Below are 21,735 nucleotides of genomic sequence, written 5' to 3'. Positions count from 1 at the left end.
GGACTTTGCCCATTCTCTATGAGTTAAAAAAGATAATTGCTAAATGGTTGAGAGAGCAATCTTAAAATAATACAAAAAATACAATCATACAATTTTGTCTCATTTTATTTTATATAGTGTGATGTAAATGCTCAGTCTTGCCATCTGCAAGACTGATATAGTCTGTATATTGTATCCTTAGCTTCCTTCTCCCTGTAGATTTATGTCCTAGACTCCTGAAGGATCCTACCATGTATCCTTCTCTTTAAATCCCACAACCCAAGATGGGTAAGCACCCAGGTCGGGATGAGGAGAAGACTCCGAATTGACTTCAGAGTCAGTCAACATCACTCCTAGTTCAGCTGGTAGGCAACATTACTGAGAAATATGATAGCGTCCCTTTTCTTTGCAGACAAAATATGCTGCAACCATTGTGCTTCCAATTTTCATGTGGCTTATCTACTGCAGGGTACACAGAAAGTGAAAAATTGTAGACTTCATATTGTATCAGTTTAGTGAGAAAATAATGTTGAAGTCTTCACATAAAAAGGAGTCTGTTGGGATATACTTGATATTGTTTTTCTTTGAAGAATCAAACAAAAGGAGAGTTGGATCAATTTCAGTGAAATATTGATATTATCAGCATTGTATTTTAGACTACTTGGGATGAAAAAGAAAAATGAATACTAAGATTATTTCAAATGTTATATCCAGCTCTACAATATAATATGCATGATCTGTGATGGGATCAGCAAAATATCACTTTAGTATTTGGTTATTCAAATGGTGGGGGAAATATTATTTTTAATTACCTGCAACTTATTAATCCTCTGGTGTATTTCCTATACAATGTTAAAATGAAGAATTTTGACCTTATTTTTAGCACTAGAAATAACCTAATGAAAAATTACATTGATTGTAAAGTCAATATCATTCATTTTGAAATATTGGATTAAAATGAATTGTTTTTCCATTTGATTGTGCTTATGGAGATCTTATCTAATTTGCCATCTTGTTATTTGTTTAAAAATAAGATAAGTTCTACCTTCATTATACTGGTTTCCAGTTACTTAGCCTATTAGCTCAGCCTTAAACTGATTTATTGTCAGTCACTCCTTTTTTAAAGTAGTTTTAACCATAGAATTAGTTGTAGACTCATGTTATGATATTTGAGTTATTAGCTTGATCTTGGGGACAAAAGGTTTGACTTAGAAAATGGAGCTTTAGCTGCTTCATTTCTTGTTGTTATGTTGCTTAGAGGCACTAATGTGTTAAGCATTATATACACACAGTGTGAAAATATGGTGCCTGCCCCAAATAGCTTACAATCTACATATATGCTAGATGCCTGCAACAAGTATGTATGGGGGGTACTAAGTAACAGTGAGATGATTACAATTACTTTAATTAACAACCTCTCCCTTACCTCCAACATGCTCCATTTGTATTCTTTGAGTGAGCTAGAATAAGTGTTGGGTCTTCATTTCATGCTGGGTTTTTGTCCGCTGATCTATCACAACTTGCAGGTGAAAATCTTTGGCTTGACAGCCCTGGAGACTGAAGCCCTCTTTATGCACAGAATAGATACAGCAGAGGCAAAGCTAGCTTCTTCACACTTCTGGGTCAATGTACCTCAGACCTGAACTAACAGGAGTGCTTCTCTGTGGCTAAGAGGCTCCTTCATTTCTTCACCTGTTGGATGGCCAGTTATACTAACTGGTTGTGGTTTTGTTATGTTGACACATGCCCACTAAGTGCTGCACAGAGATCACCAGCTGATTTTGCAAAGTCTACTGAACAGTCAACAGACAGTAACACCTAATTTCATATTTGTCATAAATTAGGTAAACAGAAATAATAATAATTTATGGCTGTGATATGCCATCTATCAAGGGACAGCAAACCATAGTGTTATTTCCAATATAAGGGCAATTGGGGTTCCTCTATCTAAGCTGAGACATATTTCGTATATATATATATATATGTCTCAAATTGTGTATGCAAAACCTCAGTATTCATATGTGTGCAGCCCAATTAGAAAAACCAAACCAAACAAAAAGAAACCCCCAACCCTGATGTGTTACTGTATTTAATGCACAGGTCTCACAAGAATTTTTCCCCTTAAGTGATAAGTAGAGAGGGGGAGGTGGGGACTGCAGAATCTATTCTCATTTAAACCAAAATGCTTTCTCAGAAAGGAAGCACTTAACTGAATATGGCAAATAAATTTATACGTAAGTGGATTTTATGGGAATGTTTATCCTTCTGTTTGTGTAAACTATACTGAATGTTTTGATAATGAGAGTGTTCAGCTTGTGTATTTGAATGAAGTGTGAGTGGGTGGAAATCTTTTAGTAAACACGTTTGGTGCAATGATGTATATTCTAATAGCAAAAAATAGTACTTTGCTGAAGTATTGTTATAAACTCCAGCAATGTCATCTCAGGCAAAGAGGATTTAGCAGTATAGAAAGGGGGGTGAAGCAGGGAAACCACTATCAGAGACAGGGAAAAACTTTGTTCAATATGGACACTAATTGAGGCAGGGGTCCTGAAGAAATGTTACTAAGAGCATGGCTACACTTGCAGATGTAGAACGCTGGGAGTTAAACCAGCCCTTGGAGAGCGCAGCAGGGAAAGTGCTGCCGTATGTTCACAGGGCCACATTTGCGGCACTTGCAGCAGGATTGGGAGCGGTGCATTATGGGCAGCTATCCAACAGAGCACCTCTTCCCATTCTGGTGCTGTGGCTTGTGGGAAAGGGGTGGGGGGAATGCGGGGCATTCTGGGTCCTGTCCCAATGCCCCGTGATGCATCGCTTCGCATCCCAGCAATCCCTGTGCTTCCGTCCACATTTGGCGCCATCTTTCAACGATTTTTGTATTACACGCTCTGTCTTCCCTTTTGGCCTGCGGGAATTAATCCTGAACTTGTGAGGAATATGCTGATGGGTCTCGCCAGCACATCACGAATTGCAGTCGAGTTACTCCTTAAGCTACAAAGTGACAGTGAGGAGTCCGACGATGATGTCAACTTGCATAACGCATATGACACGAGATTGCTTGTGGCATTCACGGACATGCTCACCACAGTGGAATGCTGCTTTTGGGCCCGGGAAACAAGCACTGAATGGTAGGATCACATCATCATGCAAGTCTGGGATGACGAGCAGTGGCTGCAGAACTTTCAGATGAGAAAAGCCACTTTCATGAGACTGTGTGTTGAGCTTGCCCCCACCCTGCGGTGCAAGGACATGAGATTGAGAGCTGCCCTGCCAGTGGAGAAGAGGGTGGCTATTGAAATCTGGAAGCTGGGAACTCCAGACAGCTACTGATCGATCACTAACCAGTTTGGAGTGGGAAAGTCAACCATTGGAATTGTGTTGATGCAAGTTTGCAGGGCCATCATGCTCAGAAGAACCGTGACTCTGGGTAACGTGTGTGACATTGTGGCTTGCTTTGCACAAATGGGTTTCCCTAACTGAGAAGGGGTGATAGATGAGACGCATATTCCAGTTCCGACACAAGCACACCTAGCCTCCGAGTACATAAATTGGAAGGGGTATTTCTCTATGATTCTCCAGGCACTTCTGGATCACCGTGAGCGTTTCATTGACATTAATGCAGGCTGGCCCAGAAAGAAGGATGACGCACGCATCTTTCGGAACACAGGCCTGTTCAGGAATCTGCAAGCCGGGACATTCTTCCCAGACCAGAAGATCACTGTAGGGGAAGTAGAAATGCCCATTGTGATCCTTGGAGACCCCACTTACCCTTTAATGCTGTGACTAATGAAACCCTACACAGGGAGCCTTGACAGCAGCAAGGAGCAGTTCAACAACAGGCTGAGTCAGTGCAGAATGACTGTGGAGTGTGCTTTTGGCCATTTAAAGGGCCACTGGCTCTGTCTGTATGGGAAGTTGGACCTGGCCAATGACAACATCCCCACGGTTATATCCGTGAGCTGTACTCTCCATAACATTTGTGAAGGGAAGGGTGAAAGCTTCACTCAAGCATGGACTTCGGAGGTTCAACACCTGGAGGCTGAATTTGAACAGCCAGAGACCAGAACTATTAGAGGGACCCAGCACGGGGCTGTAAGGATTAGGAATGCCTTGAGGGAGCAATTTGATGCTGAAAGCCACCAGTAATGTTTGGTGCCCTGCATGGGAGTGAAGTGCAGTGGTTCCAATGTTAGTAGGAATCTGTGTTTGCTATGTATGATGCACTGACTTGCAGTGCCTGTTGCTTTCCTGGGCTACGGTATCTTTTACTTAATGCAATAATAAAGAATGTTTTCAAAGCCAAAAAATTCATTTATTGAAAAGAAAATTCATTTATTGAAAAGAAACAGAAACAGAAAGGGCATGACGCATCTTTGGTGTGAGGGACAAGGGAAGGGGGTGAGGTGGGGAATAGGACAATCAGAAATTTGCATATGTCCTGTTATCATACTCAGCCTTCCTGTCTGGAGTGCCGTGCAATGAGTGCTGTGTTTCAGGCTGGCTAAAATGCATGCTGATGGGAGTTGAGTGCAGTGGGGTAGGGTCGTAGTTTGCAGGGCTGGGTGGTGAAGCTACAGGTGTTGGAAGCAGCTGGTGGCAATAAGAACCTAGAGGTTGGGGAAAGTGGGTTGGTGGTGACATGGGGACACAAGGGAAAGAGTTTTGGGACAAGGGCTGCAGGGGGTTGGGGGCAGGTACGGATGTGCTCCATCTGCATTGCTACGAGCGCCCGTATCGAGTCCGCTTGGCGCTCCATGATGCTTAGCTCTGTGCTTTGGTACCGGTGATCCTCATTCTGCTGGCAGAGCCTCCTTTCACTCTCTTGCCACTCCTGCACTTTTTGATTTTCATTAAGGGACTGCTCCATGACTTCATGCATCAGGTCCTCTTTGCACATGCAAGGAGAGGCATATTGTGCCAATTGAGAGACCTGATTAACAGAACAGTTAAGACAAAGTGAAATTTCACTCCACTTGCCTATGCCCAGTATTTTAATGCTGTGTCATGTGTTTACAATTTAACAGCATTCACTTGTGGTATTTAATGGGACTGAAAAAATATCTCCAATCTGAAAGGTATGTTTCTTAACACCAAGGATAAAAGATCATTTTAAAGCATCTAGCTAACTAGAAAAATACAATTATCACATTCTGGGGTACAATCCAGACCAGTGAGGGGTTGTATCACTGCCTGCCTTCTGACCCTGATCACCTCAAAATGTTCTGCTGCTGTATTTCTCTTGACTGGGTGCTTCCAGACAGCATGCAAGCATGCACTGAGGGCTTGTCTACACTTGAAACACTAAGGCTGTGCTGCTTAGCACTTCAGTGTAGACACTCACTATAGTGACAGAGGGGTTCTCCCATCGGTACAGTTATTACATCTCCCCAGAAAGTGGTAGCTAGGTCGATAGAAGAATTCTTCCATCAGCGTAGCATTGTCTACACTGGGGGTTAGGTCAGCCTAACTATGTCCCTCGGGGGTGAGGATTTTTCACACTCCTGAGTGATGTAGCTGGGTCGACTTAACTTCTGAGTTTAGTCCTGGCCTGAGGGTCCGTGTGTTAAGTAGCTCCGTTTCAGCGCTCTGATTCCAGCAGGGGTGAAGGAAGTTTCATGCTAGTCTCTCCCCTCTCTGCCCCCCTCCCCTCTCCATGCTTGCTAAAATGCAGATTGATCTGTTCCTGCAAACTCCTCTCCCCTGCTGTGATGCTGAGTGGTTGTCTCTTTCCCTTGTTGACTTTGATGTTCCTGATTACTTTCTATGTAAATTGCATTCCCATTGTCTCTTAATGTACCTTGAAAATACCTCCAGATAGCAGAACCACATTCCTTTGTCTAGGGTGGGGTAACTTTAGTCCTGCCTGGCAGATATACTTTAAGAACATAATTTCCAATGTGTTTCTAATTTTGAATTTATCCTCTGTACATTCACCATACAATAATATTAATGATCAGTATGTTATTAGCTTTATATTGATAGCTCACATGACACCTTCTAGATACCGGTTATGACATTAGTGGGTTGGAGTACATTCAACTGGTTAGGCCAGTTAAAACTCACTACCAGATTACAATGATACCCTTGCCTTCTTCCATTGGGATGCTGTTAGGGCAGTGGTGGGCAACCTGCGGCCCATCAGGGTAAGTTGATTGCAGGCCGCGAGACATTTTGCGGACGTTGACCATCCGCAGGCACGGCCCCCCGCAGCTCCTCAGATGACTGTTCCCAGCCAATGGGAGCTGTGGGAAATGGCGGGCCACAGGGACGTGCTGGCCCCTGCTTCCTGCAGGTCCCATTGGCCAGGAATGGTGCTCGTTCATCTGCACATCTACCAATGTAATAAATACCATCATGTGCCAGCAATGCCCCTCTGCCATGAACATTGGCCAAACTGGACAGTCTCTACACAAAAGAATAAATGGACACAAATCAGACATCAAGAATTGTAACATTCAAAAATCAGTAGGAGAGCACTTCACTCTCCCTGGACACTCAATAACAGACTTGGAAGTGGCAATTCTTCAACAACAAAACTTCAAAAACAGACTTCAATGAGAAACTGCAGAACTGGAATTAATTTGCAAAACTTCAAAAACAGACTTCAGTGGGAAACTGCAGAACTGGAATTAATTTGCAAACTGGACACCATCAAATTAGGCCTGAATAAAGACTGGGAGTGGATGGGTTACTACAAAAAGTAATTTTCCCTTTGCTAATACTCACACCTTCTTGTCAACTGTTGGAAATGGGTGACATCCACCTTGATTGCATTGACCTTGTTAGCACTACAAAAGTAATTTTCCCTCTCTTGATATTCAGCCCTTCTTGTCAACTGTTGAGAATAGGCCACTTCCACCTTAATTGAATTGGCTTCATTAGCACGGACCCCCCACTTGGTAAGGCAACTCCCATCTTTTCATGTGCTGTGATATATATACTGCTTACTATATTTTTCACTTTTTGCATCTGATGAAGTGGGTTTTAGCCCACAAAAACTTATGCCCAAATAAATTTATTAGTCTCTAAGGTGCCACAAGGAGTCCTTGTTGTATTTGCCATTAAGTCATTAATAGAGTTTTACATAAATATGACTCTTCTAGTTTGTAGGCACCAGCTTTCTTCTATTCAATTATATTCTTGACAGTGTAAATACAATAGGGTGAGAAAAACAACAAGGAGTCCGGTGGCACCTTAAAGACTAACAGATGTATTTGGGCATAAGCTTTCATGGGTAAAGAACCCAGTTCTTCAGATACATGGAGTGAAAATTACATATGTAGGCATTATTATACTGACACATGAAGAGAAGGGAGTTACCTCACAAGTGGAGAACCAGCATTGACAGGGCCAATTCAATCAGGGTGGATGTAGTCCACTCCCAATAATTGATGAGGAGGCGTCAATTCCAGGAGAGGCAAAGTTGCTTTTGTAGTGAACCAGCCACTCTCAGTCCCCATTCAAGCCCAAATTAATGGTGTTAAATTTGCAAATGAATTTTAGTTCGCTTACAGACAGCCCCCCAACCTGAAGCAAATACTCACCAGCAACTACACACCACGCCACAGAAACACTAACCGAGGAACCAATCCCTGTAACAAACCTCTTTGCCTACTCTGTCCCCATATCTACTCTAGCGACACCATCAGAGGACCCAATGACATCAGCCACACCATCAGGGCCACTCATTCACCTGCACATCTACTAATGTTATATATGCCATCAAGTGCCAGCAATGCCCCTCTGTCATGTACATTGGCCAAGCTGGACAGTCTCTATGTAAAAGAATAAATGGACACAAATTGGACATCAGGAATGGTAACATACAAAAGCCAGTAGGAGAACACTTCAATCTTCCTGGACATTCTATAACAGATTTAAAAGTAGCCATACTTGAACCAAAAAACCTTCAGAAACAGACTTCAAAGAGAAACTGCAGAACTAAAATTCATTTGCAAATTTAACACCATTAAAGAAGTTCTATAACTTGAGCTATATTTTGTGCGTTGTGGTCTTGAGCACTCTGGGGCTGATCCAACAACACACACAAATACAGAGCTGTGTGAAAAACTGAGTTTTGTTTTGTTTTTTGTTCTGGCAAGTCAAAGAAAAACTGATTATTTCTGGAATTTTCAGCAAATTGAAAAAGTTGGGAAAAGATGGTTCGACCTGAAACTAAATGTTTTGGTTTAGATATGTTAAGAAAATGAAGGACTAGATTAATATAAATGAAGGAGGAGGTAGTAGTGGTGCCCTCCTCATAACCTTAGGGCATTCACCTAGGATGTCGGAGTTCCAGGTTTGAATCCTAACTGTGGAGCAGAAACTTGAACCTGGGGCTCCCACTTCCCTAGAGCATATCCTTAGATCTGCCTTTCAGCAAGTAAGCCTTGATTCAAGCTGGATCTGAGCAGTTCTTAGAGCTTAAGAAATCAGAACTATTTATCCTCATTCAAATAATAAGTGAGACGTGAAATGAGCTTCTTGGTAGATAAGTTCCCTGCAGATTGTTTTATAATAGCATATTCAGTTTGCAGAGTTTCAGCTGGCAAATTAATTTAAAAGTGGTAAACATTTACAAAGGTTTCACATAGACCCAGCTAAATATTGCAGAACTAGATCAGAAACTGATCCTGTTTCCACTTTTAAAGTGGCAAATACAGAGTAGTACTTAAAACAATCTCAGTGCTTTGAATAGCTGTTCTTTTAGAAAGCCTATAGAGGAATCAAAGGCTCAACTAGATTACAGATCTTTAATATGAGTTAGAATTCACTGTGAAGTTTGTTTGAACTCATGTGGTTGACCCTATGGCACAATTGAATGAACATGTCTAGTAGATACTTCCCAAAACAAATACCTACGTTTTCTGTGTTATTTTAAAGAATTAATTTGAATCGTGTTTTATGCAAAACTATTAGACCCATGATACTAGTCACTGAGTAACTAAAGAAGCCTTCCAAGAAACTCATTTTTTTTTTAGGGTAGTGAATTATCAGAGGGGAAAAAAAATCTTTTTTTTTTTTTTTTTTTAGAAAATACCAACCTGTTTCTATGTTTACATTGCTAATCTGCAGGACTCCTGCTCTCTTTCTGTGAATACAGTCCTCTGAAAAACATACATTAGGTCTTTCAGTATCACATCAAGGTGTAACAAGGACGATTATTCCCATTGTTCCCAAAAGGTATATTTGCTTTCACACTGTCATCACGCAAAGAACTGTCCCCTGCAACTTCCTATGCCTGGATATTTAATATTCTTTAATTAAATGATAAAGTCCTTTTGGTAGGATGAGGGAACTAATTCTCCCTCCAAGGATAAGGGGCAGTAGTGAAGTCTGGTAGGGGGTGACAGGATGAAGATGGGCTCATAATTTGAGGAGGCCATTTTGTGGGTGTATGTACAGGAAATCTGTGGCTAGAAGCCATCAGCTGACCAAGGTTTATAGCAGCAACTCACAGCACAGAGGTCACCAGGACATTTAAGTACAATAATAATATTGTTTTCAGAGTGCTCATTTTTATTTTGGGAGTATTAACTATATGATGAGCTAATAAAAACACCAGTCCTTGGCCTGAATTTTAGTCTGGGATATAGCTATTAACTTATAAATAGAAAACACTGTCAAGTTATAATTTAAATGCTGCATATGTGACTGACTAACTGGGTTAAAACTGAACACAACTGAATTTAGAGTGTTGGCAAGTTACTTACTTACCTTGTTGTGTGGTGTTCACTGAAAATGGCTATCCTGATTTGTCCTATCACGGTGCATTTTTATAATGCCAGCACTAAGGAACGCTGATTGAGGTGTAACATGGGCTCCATTTTAAGTTAAATGGAAAACAAAAGGATGGGATGACTATTTAGGATATGATTTTTGTGTGTCTATGTATGTTATGGGGAAAAGTAACGCTCCTTGTTGAAAGGACAGGAGACTTTTTTCTTGCAATAATTCTGTTGGGTTTTTTTATTAGAGGTTTTCATTTTAGGCACACATTATGCTGGATTAATTAATATTCTCTTCAAAAGCATGCTTTTTTAAAACAATCTTTCATGCATACATTAGTTAATTTCACCAAGAACTGGAACAGCATGCAGTGCATTAGTCAGTGAGAAATCACAAATGAGTGTCATCTTGCAACTCAGTACTTGTTTTGTCTACAGGACCATTGTTCCATAAATAAATTGCTATCTATTTTTGTACCTGTTCTTTTTATTGGATAGCTTTCTTTGATGTTGTCAACCATATGCATCATCCGAGTGGAAGCAGCATCTTAATTATTTAATGTTTGCACAGTGCTTTAAACATTTCAAGTACTATATAAGTGATAAACATTATCTAGATTTAATGTTATTTACAGTGACGTGATATCCTAGTGGCAAACTATCCTTGCAATTTTCATGTCGACTGTGGGCAGGATTGTGCATTGTCCTACACGTATTCATACAGGGGCATAAAGGTGAGCAAAACCCTCTGAATGGGTGACAGATTATGGGCTACTATTCCCCTTCCCATTCAAGTGACCAGGGTGTGGAAGGAGCTTGACCTCCAATACCCTGGTTACTGCTACTGAGTTAGTGCACGGGGGACTAATCTGTACTAGGTAAAGCTCTGGTGGAGATTACATGCCCCTTGGTCTCCTCCTGGGGTTTGATCCTGCACCACTGAAGTCAATGGGAATTTTGCTATTAACTTTAAGGGGGCATGAGCAGGGCCCTGAAACAGTGCAACTACATGCTGCCCTTTACTCAGGGATTATGGTAACTCCACAATCAAGCCTTAAACCATCAAATATATGCAAACTCATATTTGTGAGGGTAATGTAGGAACATATCTAAAGCAAAAAAAGTAATTTACCGCAGCCCTCAATCTGTATATTTTCCAGTAATAAGAGTATGGCTAACCGTTCACTACTGCTTCATTATCCTCTCCCTTGCCTTTACAGTATTTTAAGGTAGATTACTGCTCCTTTAGAGGATTCTTTGCCATGCCTTAGGGGACACCATAATTAAAAACAGGCATAATAATCGTCAACATTATAATGACTGTTTTATTATTAAAGAAAGAAATAAAGATATTATACAAAACAGAACACAGAATGCTTGGATGGGCATGCTCTTCTTTGGTAAATTAAGACCAAAATTAGCAAGGAGACCTGTCTTAATAAATCATAATCATTTTGTGGCTGTGCTTGAGCTAACTTCTGTCTTGGCTCTCCATATTAATATCCGAGGGCACGTCTTCACTGGCTGCCGCAGCAGCGTTTTAATGTGGCTTGTGTAGTCGTGGCACAGCGCTGGGAGAGAGCTCTCCTAGGGCTCTGAAAAAAACACCTCGGCTAGCTCCCAGCACCAGTGCACTGTCTACACTAGCACGTTATAGCGCTGAAACTTGCAGTGCTCAGGGAGGAATTTTTTCACTCCCCTGAGCAAGAAAGTTGCAGTGCTGTGAAGTGCCAGTGTACACAAGCCCTTAGCAAAGTCACTGAGGTTGTTTGGTGGTCCGCTGAGTTCATTCTTCTTAGCAGTCTTGCTTGTATAGACAACTGGAAGAGTTGTGATGAGTGCTATAAAATTAAGGAAAGCAGAAAATTCTTGAGTACCTTTTGAGTAGGTTTAATTAGAGATTTTTTCCTGCAAAGGGAGGGGTAGGAAAGCCTGCTTTAATGTTTTATGGCTTCTGATAATATCTCCCATTCTTCTCCCCACCCACCCACAGTCTTGCATTCTTTTAAAGACAGGACATAAATATTTTTCAAAGTCTGTTGTTTGAAATAAGAATCAAATCTGTTCCAAATGATATTTTAGACCAGAGTGGTGTTATGTTTTTTGATAAAGACAATTTGTTGTCTGTTGCCTTTTTTCCTTACAGTTCTCCTTAGATTTATGACCTGTTGTTTATAGTATTTACAACTGGCCATTAAAATTTCTATTAAGTATTTTGTACAAAGCACAAATTGCAATAACCAATAAACACTTTAAAACATAGTACAAAATGGAAATAGTATAGAATTAAAACAAAGTAGTAGTTATAAAAGCTGCATTTTAGAGTCTTCATAAACACATTTGGATGTAGTAAACATGGTTTCATGGCCAAGGAGGTGTCACCTTCCTTTGACACATGAGACTTTTAACTATGGAATAGAAAGTAGAAGCTTCCTGAAATTTCTTTAATTAATTTGAATATCTTATTTAATAACATAAGCAACCAAAAACATAAGGTAATGTTGTTATAGTCTCCATGCATTGTGGGCATAGCAGAAGAGTAGGTATTTCTTAAAATTCAGTAAAGGCACAGACAAGTTTTTAATGATCCTGTATTATAAGAATAAATTATAATAATTTAATTATAAAAAAAATTCATCAATATTGAGATTTATCTATCACAGTGGTTCTCTTAGAGAGTAAAAACAAGCATCCATAATTCTTTTTTCTATGTTGTTGGGGACCTTGCCTGCTTGAGATGCAGTGCCGATCTCAGAAACTGCACATGCTTTAAAAGAGCTAATTAACTATAGGACAAAAAAAGAATTAAAGCATAATATCCAAATGTATATTTTTGAGATGGCATTTGATGCCAGGATGCTTTATTCAAAATGCTACTGACATTTAATCAAGACACTTCCTCACAATTACCACATATCTTTGGTGACTTTATTTGGAGTTGTGGTTCATTAATTTTTGGAAATAAATGTTCTATTTTTGCAGTTTTAGACATTATTGCAAAAACATTATGTTTCAGTAGTACTGTGAAGCAGTACTGTGGCATCTTATTACAACTTATTTTTTGTTCCTTTGTGTGAACTTGGTATTGAGCTCCAATGTCATATGTTGAGACTTGCATTTGAGTTTTTAACCAGCATTTCATGGGCTTTGTAGAAACTCATTCCTGTGTGCATGTTATTTCGGTAATTAACTATGATGTTTTTTCTTGATATACACAGGTTATTAGCTTTTCCTGTATAGGGTAAGGAAACCAGGACAGTAAGTGTGGCAAGGGCTATATTACTTAGTCATTTACCCAGTCACTCATGGGAGGCATCTTCAGTGTGATTGAACCATAAGTTGTGCAGAGGGACAACTGCACCCTGCAAGACTACTTAAAATGTTTTGGGGATTCTCAAGGAGGTGATGGAGCATTACAATGGGGGTGATCTGGAAACCTTGTTGGGGGGGGGGGGATGGAGGAAAAAGAACTGAGTTGAATTTTTTCTCACTTTTTTAATAATAAAAAAGTTCTAATTTTTCAGCAAGCTCTAACCTTGACAAACTTCCAACAGGGAAACAGGGAAGCCTTGAACATTTTTTAAAAAAGAGATAGCATTTTAAGGGAGCTCTATAAGAAACGAGGAATTTTTTAAAGGAAAGTTAAAATTAAGAATATTGAAGCTGACAGGGTCTCCGTAGCTGTATTGGTTGTGACATCACAGTGTTTGACAGTTCTGAATCAGTCAAAAGGAAAGAAGCTAATTCTCTTGTCTGTTGTTTATTCTAAATACTAATCTGTTCTATGTTTTGGCAATAATGAGAAGTAAATGTATAAAGTATCTGCTATTTTAAAGACATTTAGTAAAATATGTACGTCTCTTTAAAGTTTGCTAGAGTATATCTGTGTATCTGATTATTTTCAGTTTAGTGGGATTCTCATAAAAGTATATAACTTATTCACATAACTATTAATTAAATATGATTAATGTTATTACAGTAACTACTAAAAGACCTAATCATAATGTGCTATTTATTATACCATCTTGCCATCATTTTACGTCACAATGTTTCAGTGGATTTAAATGTGACTGTATAACCAACCACATTAATGTCATAGTTCACTTTGATTAATGTGAACACCAGAGAGCATTGATAATGATTAGTCTCTTTCATGAAGTGTTACCAAATACAGTATCTCCACAAGAACAAATTTAAGCTCATTTTAAAATCATGAAACATAGTAAATGGCTCTTCTATCAATTGATATTAAATACCTAATGAAAAGTGAAAGTCTACTATATGCTGACAAATGGTTTCGTAATTATTGTTTCCCTAGATCTTGGTGGAAGGTACTGTGGGAGACGGTTTCTGTGGAGACATTGGAATTGATGACTTGTCCTTTACAGACTGTACCCTTTACAATGGTGAGAACAAAGTTAGAAAATAACTATAAATCTCTTTGCACCCAGAGACCTGGGACTTGTAACTGATTCGTTTTGGTTAATAACATCAGTGGAGGAACTTGTTCTGTAAAATGAAAACCTGCTCAAACCTTGCCTCTCCTGTCTAACAATCAAATCCCAACTAGTTTTCCCATCTGCCTAACCCTACTACCCAGAACCTTTCACCATCCCCTGGTAACAGTTAGCTAGCAATGTCCTGGAAATGTCCTCAAGCAGGTTCCAGAGTGTGCTTATTGAGGACAGAAAGGAAATATTGTGGCAATTGACATCTGGAAAACTAATTAGTGAAAAGCAGAAAATGTGATTTGATTATTACCTGTTCTGTTCATTCCCCCTGAGGCACCTGGCATTGGTCACTGTTGGAAGTCAGGATCCTGGGCTAGATGGACCTTTGGTCTGACCCAGTATGGCCATTCTTATGTTAGATATGCCTGGTATCCTGAGTCCTGACCATATAGAAAAAGGAAGTGCTTCTTGACACTTAAGCTTAAGGTCTAAGATCAGGTCAGATGCGTAAGGGGAAGAAACTGTGTTCAGATGCCTGGGGACACTGGCTAGAAAATAAGCTCTGTAAGACAGAAGTTCCAGTATCTAAGGGTGAAGGGAAAAAATGTCAGCAGCTCTAATAGGCAGTCACTGGAACTCATTTTCCATTACTAGCAACAAGGTAATTTGATTTCTCGAAGGAGAACCAAACTTCTAAAGTAGTGTAAATATATTAAAATTTCACTTGGCAAAATTCATTCCACCTTTTGACTGACACAGAGAGAGAGAGAGAGAGATCTGTGCATACATATGTATATAATCAATTTAATGAAGACATTATTCTGACAATGTCAAAACAAAAAAGTCAAACACTCACACTACAGTACACAAACAGTTTTAATGATACTACTGTCTGCCTGGAGTCTTCACTATCTAGTTTGGTACAATGGCTACAGAAACATCATACCTTGTGTCCCAAGTCGTCTACAAAATTCCAGGCCTACAGTGTTTCATAACAAAAACAAAACAAACAAACAACGAGTAAGCTTCCAAGAGGGCTGGTGTTAGCTGCAGAAAAAAATGAAATGTAATATATGGTCTGACAGCTGACTTACAGTAGTAACAGAAAGCAGTAGAACAGCAGACATTTTAGCACAAAATGATTTTCCTAGAATTGCTATTTTAGCAGACTCTCATGCAGACAAACATAGTTTTAGCAGGCAAAAACTTCTTCTAGGCAAAATTATTAGGTCCAGCAGGACTGTAGTGCATGCTGTATGCTTTTCTCATGGATCATTTCCCTTTTTTTTAAATCAAATCTAAATAGTACACAATACAACTGTATTTTGTATGGCATCTTTCACACAAACAATGTATAAAGTTAAATGATACAAAGTTAATGTAAAAATATCTGCAATGGTGGAGGGGGAGGGAAATTAAGAGATATAGACAAGGGAGCAAATGTCTTCAGCTGACAAATGAAACTAGATAGGGAGGCAGAAGGATTTAAGAAGTCTGTTCTAAACGATAGCGCTTCAAGGGACAAGGCCCCAACGCAAACAGTGGTGAGTTTGTATGAAGAAACAGAGGAGGCTGAAGATGGACAAAAAAAGGAATAGTGAGATGATCATAAACGAGCTGGGAAAAGGGATAAACAGTGAGGTGGCAAAATTTTCAGATGATACAAAATTATTCAAGATAGTTAAGTCCAAAGCTGACTGTGAAGAGTTACAAATGGATCTCACAAAACTGGGTGACTCAGCAACAAAAAGGCAGGTGAAATTCAATGGTGAGAAATGCAAAGTAATGCACATTGGAAAATATAACGCAAACTATATATACAAAATGATAGGATCTAAATTAGGAGTCATTGTGGATAGTTCTCTGAAAACATCTACTCAATTTGGAGTGGCAGTCAAAAAAGCTAACAGAATGTTGGGAATCATTAAGAAAGGGATAGATAATAAGACTGAAAATATCATATTGTCTCTATATAAATCCATGGTATGCCCACATCTTGAATACTGCATGAAGATGTGGTCGCCCAATCTCAAAAAAGATATATTGGAATTGGAAAAGGTTCAGAAAAGGGCAACAAAATTATTAAGGGCATGGAACAGCTTCCATATGAAGAGAGATTAAAAAGACTGGGATGTTTGAGCTTGGAAAAGAGACGTGATTCAGAAGGTGTGGAGAAAGTTAATAAGGAACTATGTACTCCTTCACATAACACAAGAAGCAGAGGTCACCCAATGACATTAATAGGCAGCAGGTTTAAAGAAAACAAAAGGGAGTACTTCTTCACATAACAAACACTCAACCTGTGGAACTCATTGCCATGGCATTTTGTGAAGGCCAAAACTATAATGGGTTAAAAAAGAATTAGATAAGTTCATAGAGGATAGGTTGATCAATGGCTATTATCCAAGATGGTCAGGGATACAACCCCATGTTCTGGGTGTCCCTGGCCTCTGACTGCCAGATGCTGGGAGTGGACTGTGGGAATTAGGTGCTTAAACCTGATGAGAAAGGAATCCAGTGGAGAGGAAATTGGCATGACACAGTCAGAGTGGTGGGACAGGAAAGTGATTGTCAAAGTAACTTTTTATTTTAATGGACCGAACAGCAAGGAGACGATAGCAAAGGGATGTTAGATAGGAGGAGAGTCTCACAGCAATTCCACAGTTCAGGTCCAGAGATCAAAGAACTATTGAATAAAGACATTGTTTGAATTTTTTTTTTCATAAGGAAATTTGCCAAGTATATCATCAACACCTTCAGGAACATCAGTTCCTGCAACACTCCCTACGAACAATTGCACAGAGAAGGAATTTGTCTGTAGAGAAACGGGCCACTGCATCCAGATGATCCAGAGATGTGATTTCAGACCTGACTGCTCTGATAAGTCTGATGAGTCCTCTTGTGGTCAGTGAACTAATTATTATGTTGCACTAACACATTTATTCTGAGATATTAAAATATTTAATTATTCCATATCTTCATTTGCTATTCTGTATTTACGTCCTGGCATTAATCTTCATGTAAGCTTCCCCAAAGAAAAACTAATCTTCAGCTTTGTAGTATGGGAATCTGAGATGTAATGCATCTTCAACCTTCCAATGTGCTGACTGGGATCTGACACTTTATATTTCAACTCAAATTACTTACTCAAAAGCTTATATCACTTAGTGCTTAGTTGCTATACATAGCCATTTAAAAAAAATAAATACAGTTTCTCAAATTAACGGAACCAGTAATTACTGCTCATCTTTTTAAAGCAGCAAGGCAATTGTCGATGAGCAAGAAATTAAGATAATATGTCATGAAGGGAAGAGTGGATATAGCCAAAAGAGTTACAAAGAAGTAACTTGTTGGTTGCTCCTGATGGATTTCTAGTATCAAGATACTTAATAATAGAAATCAAACTGTTGCTTTATATTTGTACCTTAAAATATAATCCTTGATAATCCTGGTCTGCTAGTTCACAAGAGGAAATGTATTTAGACTACCCCTTCAGGGCAGGAACTGTGTCTGTATTAGAGGTGTGGGAAACCAGAATGTTCAGGTTATGGGAAATTCTGAAATTTCTAAATTTGTTTTCATTCTGAATTTGAATGAAACATTGAATTTCAAAAATTGCCACAAAACTACATTTAAAAAAAAATTGTTCAATCAAAACATTTAGTTTTGATTTCCACTTTCAAAAAAATCATAATACAAAATAAAATTGTTGTCATGAAAAGCAGTTTCAAATGAAAATTGGAAACATTCAGTTCTGAAAATGTTGAAATGGAATGTTGTGATATTATTGAGTGCTTCATTTAGATCTTTTTCTAAATGAATTTTTTTTTAAATCAACACATTCCCATGGACAATTTTGATTTCAGTGAAAGAGCATTTTCCAGCCAACTCTAGTCTAAATGTTTGTCAGCACTGAATACAAATCAGCTGTTATGGATCACCATAGTACAAATAAATAATAATAAATTATTTTTTTATTTTTAATACTCATGAAACTTCCTTGAATATAGCAATTTCTTCAAAATTATTTGATTTTAATTTCACAAATCTCTTCAGCTTTTTCCTGTATAGATTGATTATGAATACTGAAACATTTAGATGTTGCATGCTTATGTTGGTCAGCCAAATCACATGGTATATGTTTTTTTCCTGATTAAATGTGTGATCATTTATAAAGTGAAATATTTTGTTTGTGTATGTATGAATATAAAATATATTGTCCACAAATACACTCACATGCGATTTTGATATCTACTTTCTGTTAACATTTGTTCCAGTAAAACATTAGCCACTGAGTGTCCATGGTAAGTGAACCCAAACGGAAAAAGTGGAAGTGATTTACAAATTCAAATATTGATGGACATTTTCATGCAGTATTCATCCAGCTCTAGTTACTGAGGAGAAACACTGAAGTGAAACTTTAGCATAAAGCAGAACTCACTGGGTAGAACAAGTTTTTTCTCACAAATTCACTTTAAGTCTATCTTCCAAGTCACCCTTCATCTCTTCAGGGGGATAAATGCCATGGAGAATACTGCTTAGTCTACTGCATGCAATCTGAAGTCTGCAGTCACCACAGAAATGACTGCAATTCATCGCTTAAATGGCAATATCTGAATATGCCTGAAGTACGTTCTGCAGGCAGCAATCTGTGCACAGGAGGGTGTTATCCACTGTCAATTGCACTTTAAAACATAATATTTATAAAACACGTAAAACTGTAAAATAATATATGTGGCACTTTAGACTGTGCCACTTATCACTGTCAGAAAGCATTATTAATCTTTTAGATAATTAGGCAGAGACATTGGTTGTGGTTAGCTTTACCGTAACTTTTTAAACTAATAAAGCTGCTCTGTTAGCCCCCCCCCCCTACTTAATTCCCCAACCTCTACTCCCCCAAAGAGGTTACCCCAGGACAATATATTGCCCTCACACATTATAACTTACTAATACAGAGATCATCTAAGGCAGGGATCGGCAACCTTTGGCACGCGTCCCATCAGGGAAATCCGCTCGCAGGCCAGGACAGTTTGTTTACTGCAGCGTCCGCAGGTTCAGCCGATCGCAGCTCCTAATGGCCGCGGTTTGCCGTGCCAGGCTAAATGGGGGCTGCGGGAAGGGGTGGCCAGCACATCCATCGGCCTGCACCACTTCCCGCAGCCCTATTGGCCTGGAATTGCCCCAGCAGCAGCCGGTGCGACTGGCCCAGTGGTTGCTATGACCTCCATGACAAACACAGAGCCTTAACCATTAGATTCTGTGTGTGGGGACACTGAGTGGGACAAGGCAACTGGAATACTCATTTGTCCCATCTTCAAGAAGGGATCAGTTAATCCCAGGAGGCTGAAATACTACCCAAATAAGATAGTAATTCAGTATTTTGGGCCCAAAGCCAAATGGTAGCATTACTGTAAGTCATTTAGATATGATTTGGATTGTTAAAATAAAACTAATTTGCTTTTTGAGTTCCCTTCATAAAGTTGCTATTACACTGATAGCTAATGGCTTTTACACTGATATCTTTGCATATGACATCACCAAAGGAAACGGGTCCTTTTCATATATAATGTGATCTGATGTTAGACACCAAGGTGAATAATGATTTTTCTCCCCAGGTTAGAATTTGTTCCTTAGCCAATAATATAGTGAGTACTATTGATATTGTAACAATAGGGAGAAGCCATGCTTATTGATGCTGTATAAATACTCATTAAAGAAACTAAACTGCAATTCTTTTATACCCATATTGTTCACTAGACCCTAACATCAACAGTCTGATCATTCCCAGTTAGTAGACATATACTAAGTATTCCAATTTTGTCTTGTAAAGCTGTGGAAGTTTGTGATTTTGAAGATGAAAACCTATGTGAATGGTATCAACCAGTAACAGAAGTGGCAGCAGCAACTGTTTCAGTCCATTCCACTAATGCATTCCAGTGGGGCCTTGGAAATGGAGCAACCATACATCCTGGGGAAGAAAACCACAGGCCATCAACTGATCACACAATGTGAGTAAGATGTTCACACCTACACACTTATCTCTTGGGACTGTATATGGTTAATCAGCTATGGCACTTGTGAATCCTGCTGCCATTTGCTCATTAGTGTCAGTGTTAAGTTATTCTAGACCTGCACTGCTCTAAGAGCAGAATGCTCTCGGTGCATGTGAAAATTGAACTCTCTCCTAACATATAAATGTCTTGTACATCACTAGCAGGGGAGGAGAATTGCTGTCCCACCATGTCCTGCACAATGCTGAGTTTTCATCTCCAGCAGTACTAGCTCTGAGAAGAGGCAGCCAATCAGTATTCCTGTAGGGACCAAGGTGTGAGCAATCATACCTAATGCTTAGAGTCAGGTGCCTGAAACCAGAGCCAGGGTCAGAGTCAGGTGCCAAGCCAAAGGTCAGAGCCGGAGTCAGGGTCAGGGTTAGGATAGGAGCAGAGACCTGGAATGAGGCAGGAAAGCAGGAACTGGCAATAGAAAGGGTTCTGGGATAAGGAAGGCAGGAACAGGCAGGGCTCAGAAATCAGGCAAGTAGGCAGGGTCCATAGCAGCTGCCAGCCAGCCAGGCACAGCTTCCTGTGCCTCTTTCTGGTTTAAGTAATGTGTCCCTGCCACTCAGGGGACATCTCCTTCAAACAGAAGCTTTCTGGGCCCTCTGTGAGCTAGAGCTTCACTAGCCCACTTTTCCACATCTTTGGGTGAGTGGATAGGTGGTGGCCACAGTCTCAGTCCTGCCTGGGGGCTCATGGCCCAGATTCTAGGGCCTGGATTACTAGCTGATGTATTACATCTGAGAATACAGATGGAAGCAGACATGGGCAGCATGTATAATAGGCCAGGGGAGGCTAAGCCTTCCCTAACCCAGGCCGTGGCCCCACCCTCACTCCCTTTTCCCCCCAAAGCTGGTGGGAGCTCAGCTCAGGCCAGCGGCTTGGAGCTTGGTTGGCCGGCCACTCAGGCCAGCCAGAGGCCTGGGGCAGCTCGGGTTGGATCAATGCTTGGGCCGGCTGGTGACCTAGGGGTCAGGCCAGGCTCGGGCCAGCTGGGGGTCATGGCAACTGGTGGCCCAGGACTTGGGGCGGCTGGGGCAGGCGGGCCAGTGCTTGGGCCAGCTGGTGCAGTAGGGCAGTCTGGCCAATGGCCCAGGGATTGGGAGAGCTTGTGTGGGTGGGCTGGTCCTCGGGGTAGTTTGGCCAGGGCTCTTCTGGCAGTAGGATGGAGGGGGGTCTCGGGGCCCTGGCAGGCAGGTGGGGAGGTGGAAGGGGTGGGGTAGGGGCAGGGCCTTGGGTGGAAGGGGTGGGATAGGGCTGGGCCGGGAGCTAGCCTCCCCGAAGGAGGAGTTCACACACCACCCATTGAAGCAGTGACTCACTGCTTTGAGATTGTGAATAATTTAAGGGTATGCACTAGGGCTGACGATTAATTGCAGTTACCTCACGTGATTAACTCATTAATTGCGATTAATCACATAGTTAAACAATAGAATATAAATTGAAATATATTAAATATTTTTGATGTTTTTCTACATTTTCAAATATATCTGTTTCAATTACAACAGAGAATAC

General features: G+C 40.1%; 1 protein-coding gene across 1 annotated transcript in view; it reads left to right on the top strand.

The window, feature by feature from the left end:
• Window positions 1-21,735, top strand: part of MALRD1 (MAM and LDL receptor class A domain containing 1) — a 423,509-nt gene that overhangs the window by 117,133 nt on the left and 284,641 nt on the right. Inside the window, exons 21-23 of the mRNA XM_065582996.1 lie at window positions 14,029-14,116; window positions 16,889-17,065; window positions 19,995-20,172. Coding sequence (XP_065439068.1) covers window positions 14,029-14,116; window positions 16,889-17,065; window positions 19,995-20,172 — 443 coding nt within the window. The remainder of the gene's footprint in view (window positions 1-14,028; window positions 14,117-16,888; window positions 17,066-19,994; window positions 20,173-21,735) is intronic.

The sequence above is a fragment of the Chrysemys picta genome, chromosome 2, assembly GCF_011386835.1.
Source record: "Chrysemys picta bellii isolate R12L10 chromosome 2, ASM1138683v2, whole genome shotgun sequence".
Lineage (NCBI taxonomy): Eukaryota > Metazoa > Chordata > Testudines > Emydidae > Chrysemys > Chrysemys picta.
Note: the sequence above shows the minus strand (reverse complement) of the source record. Positions and strands in the feature narration are given on the sequence as shown.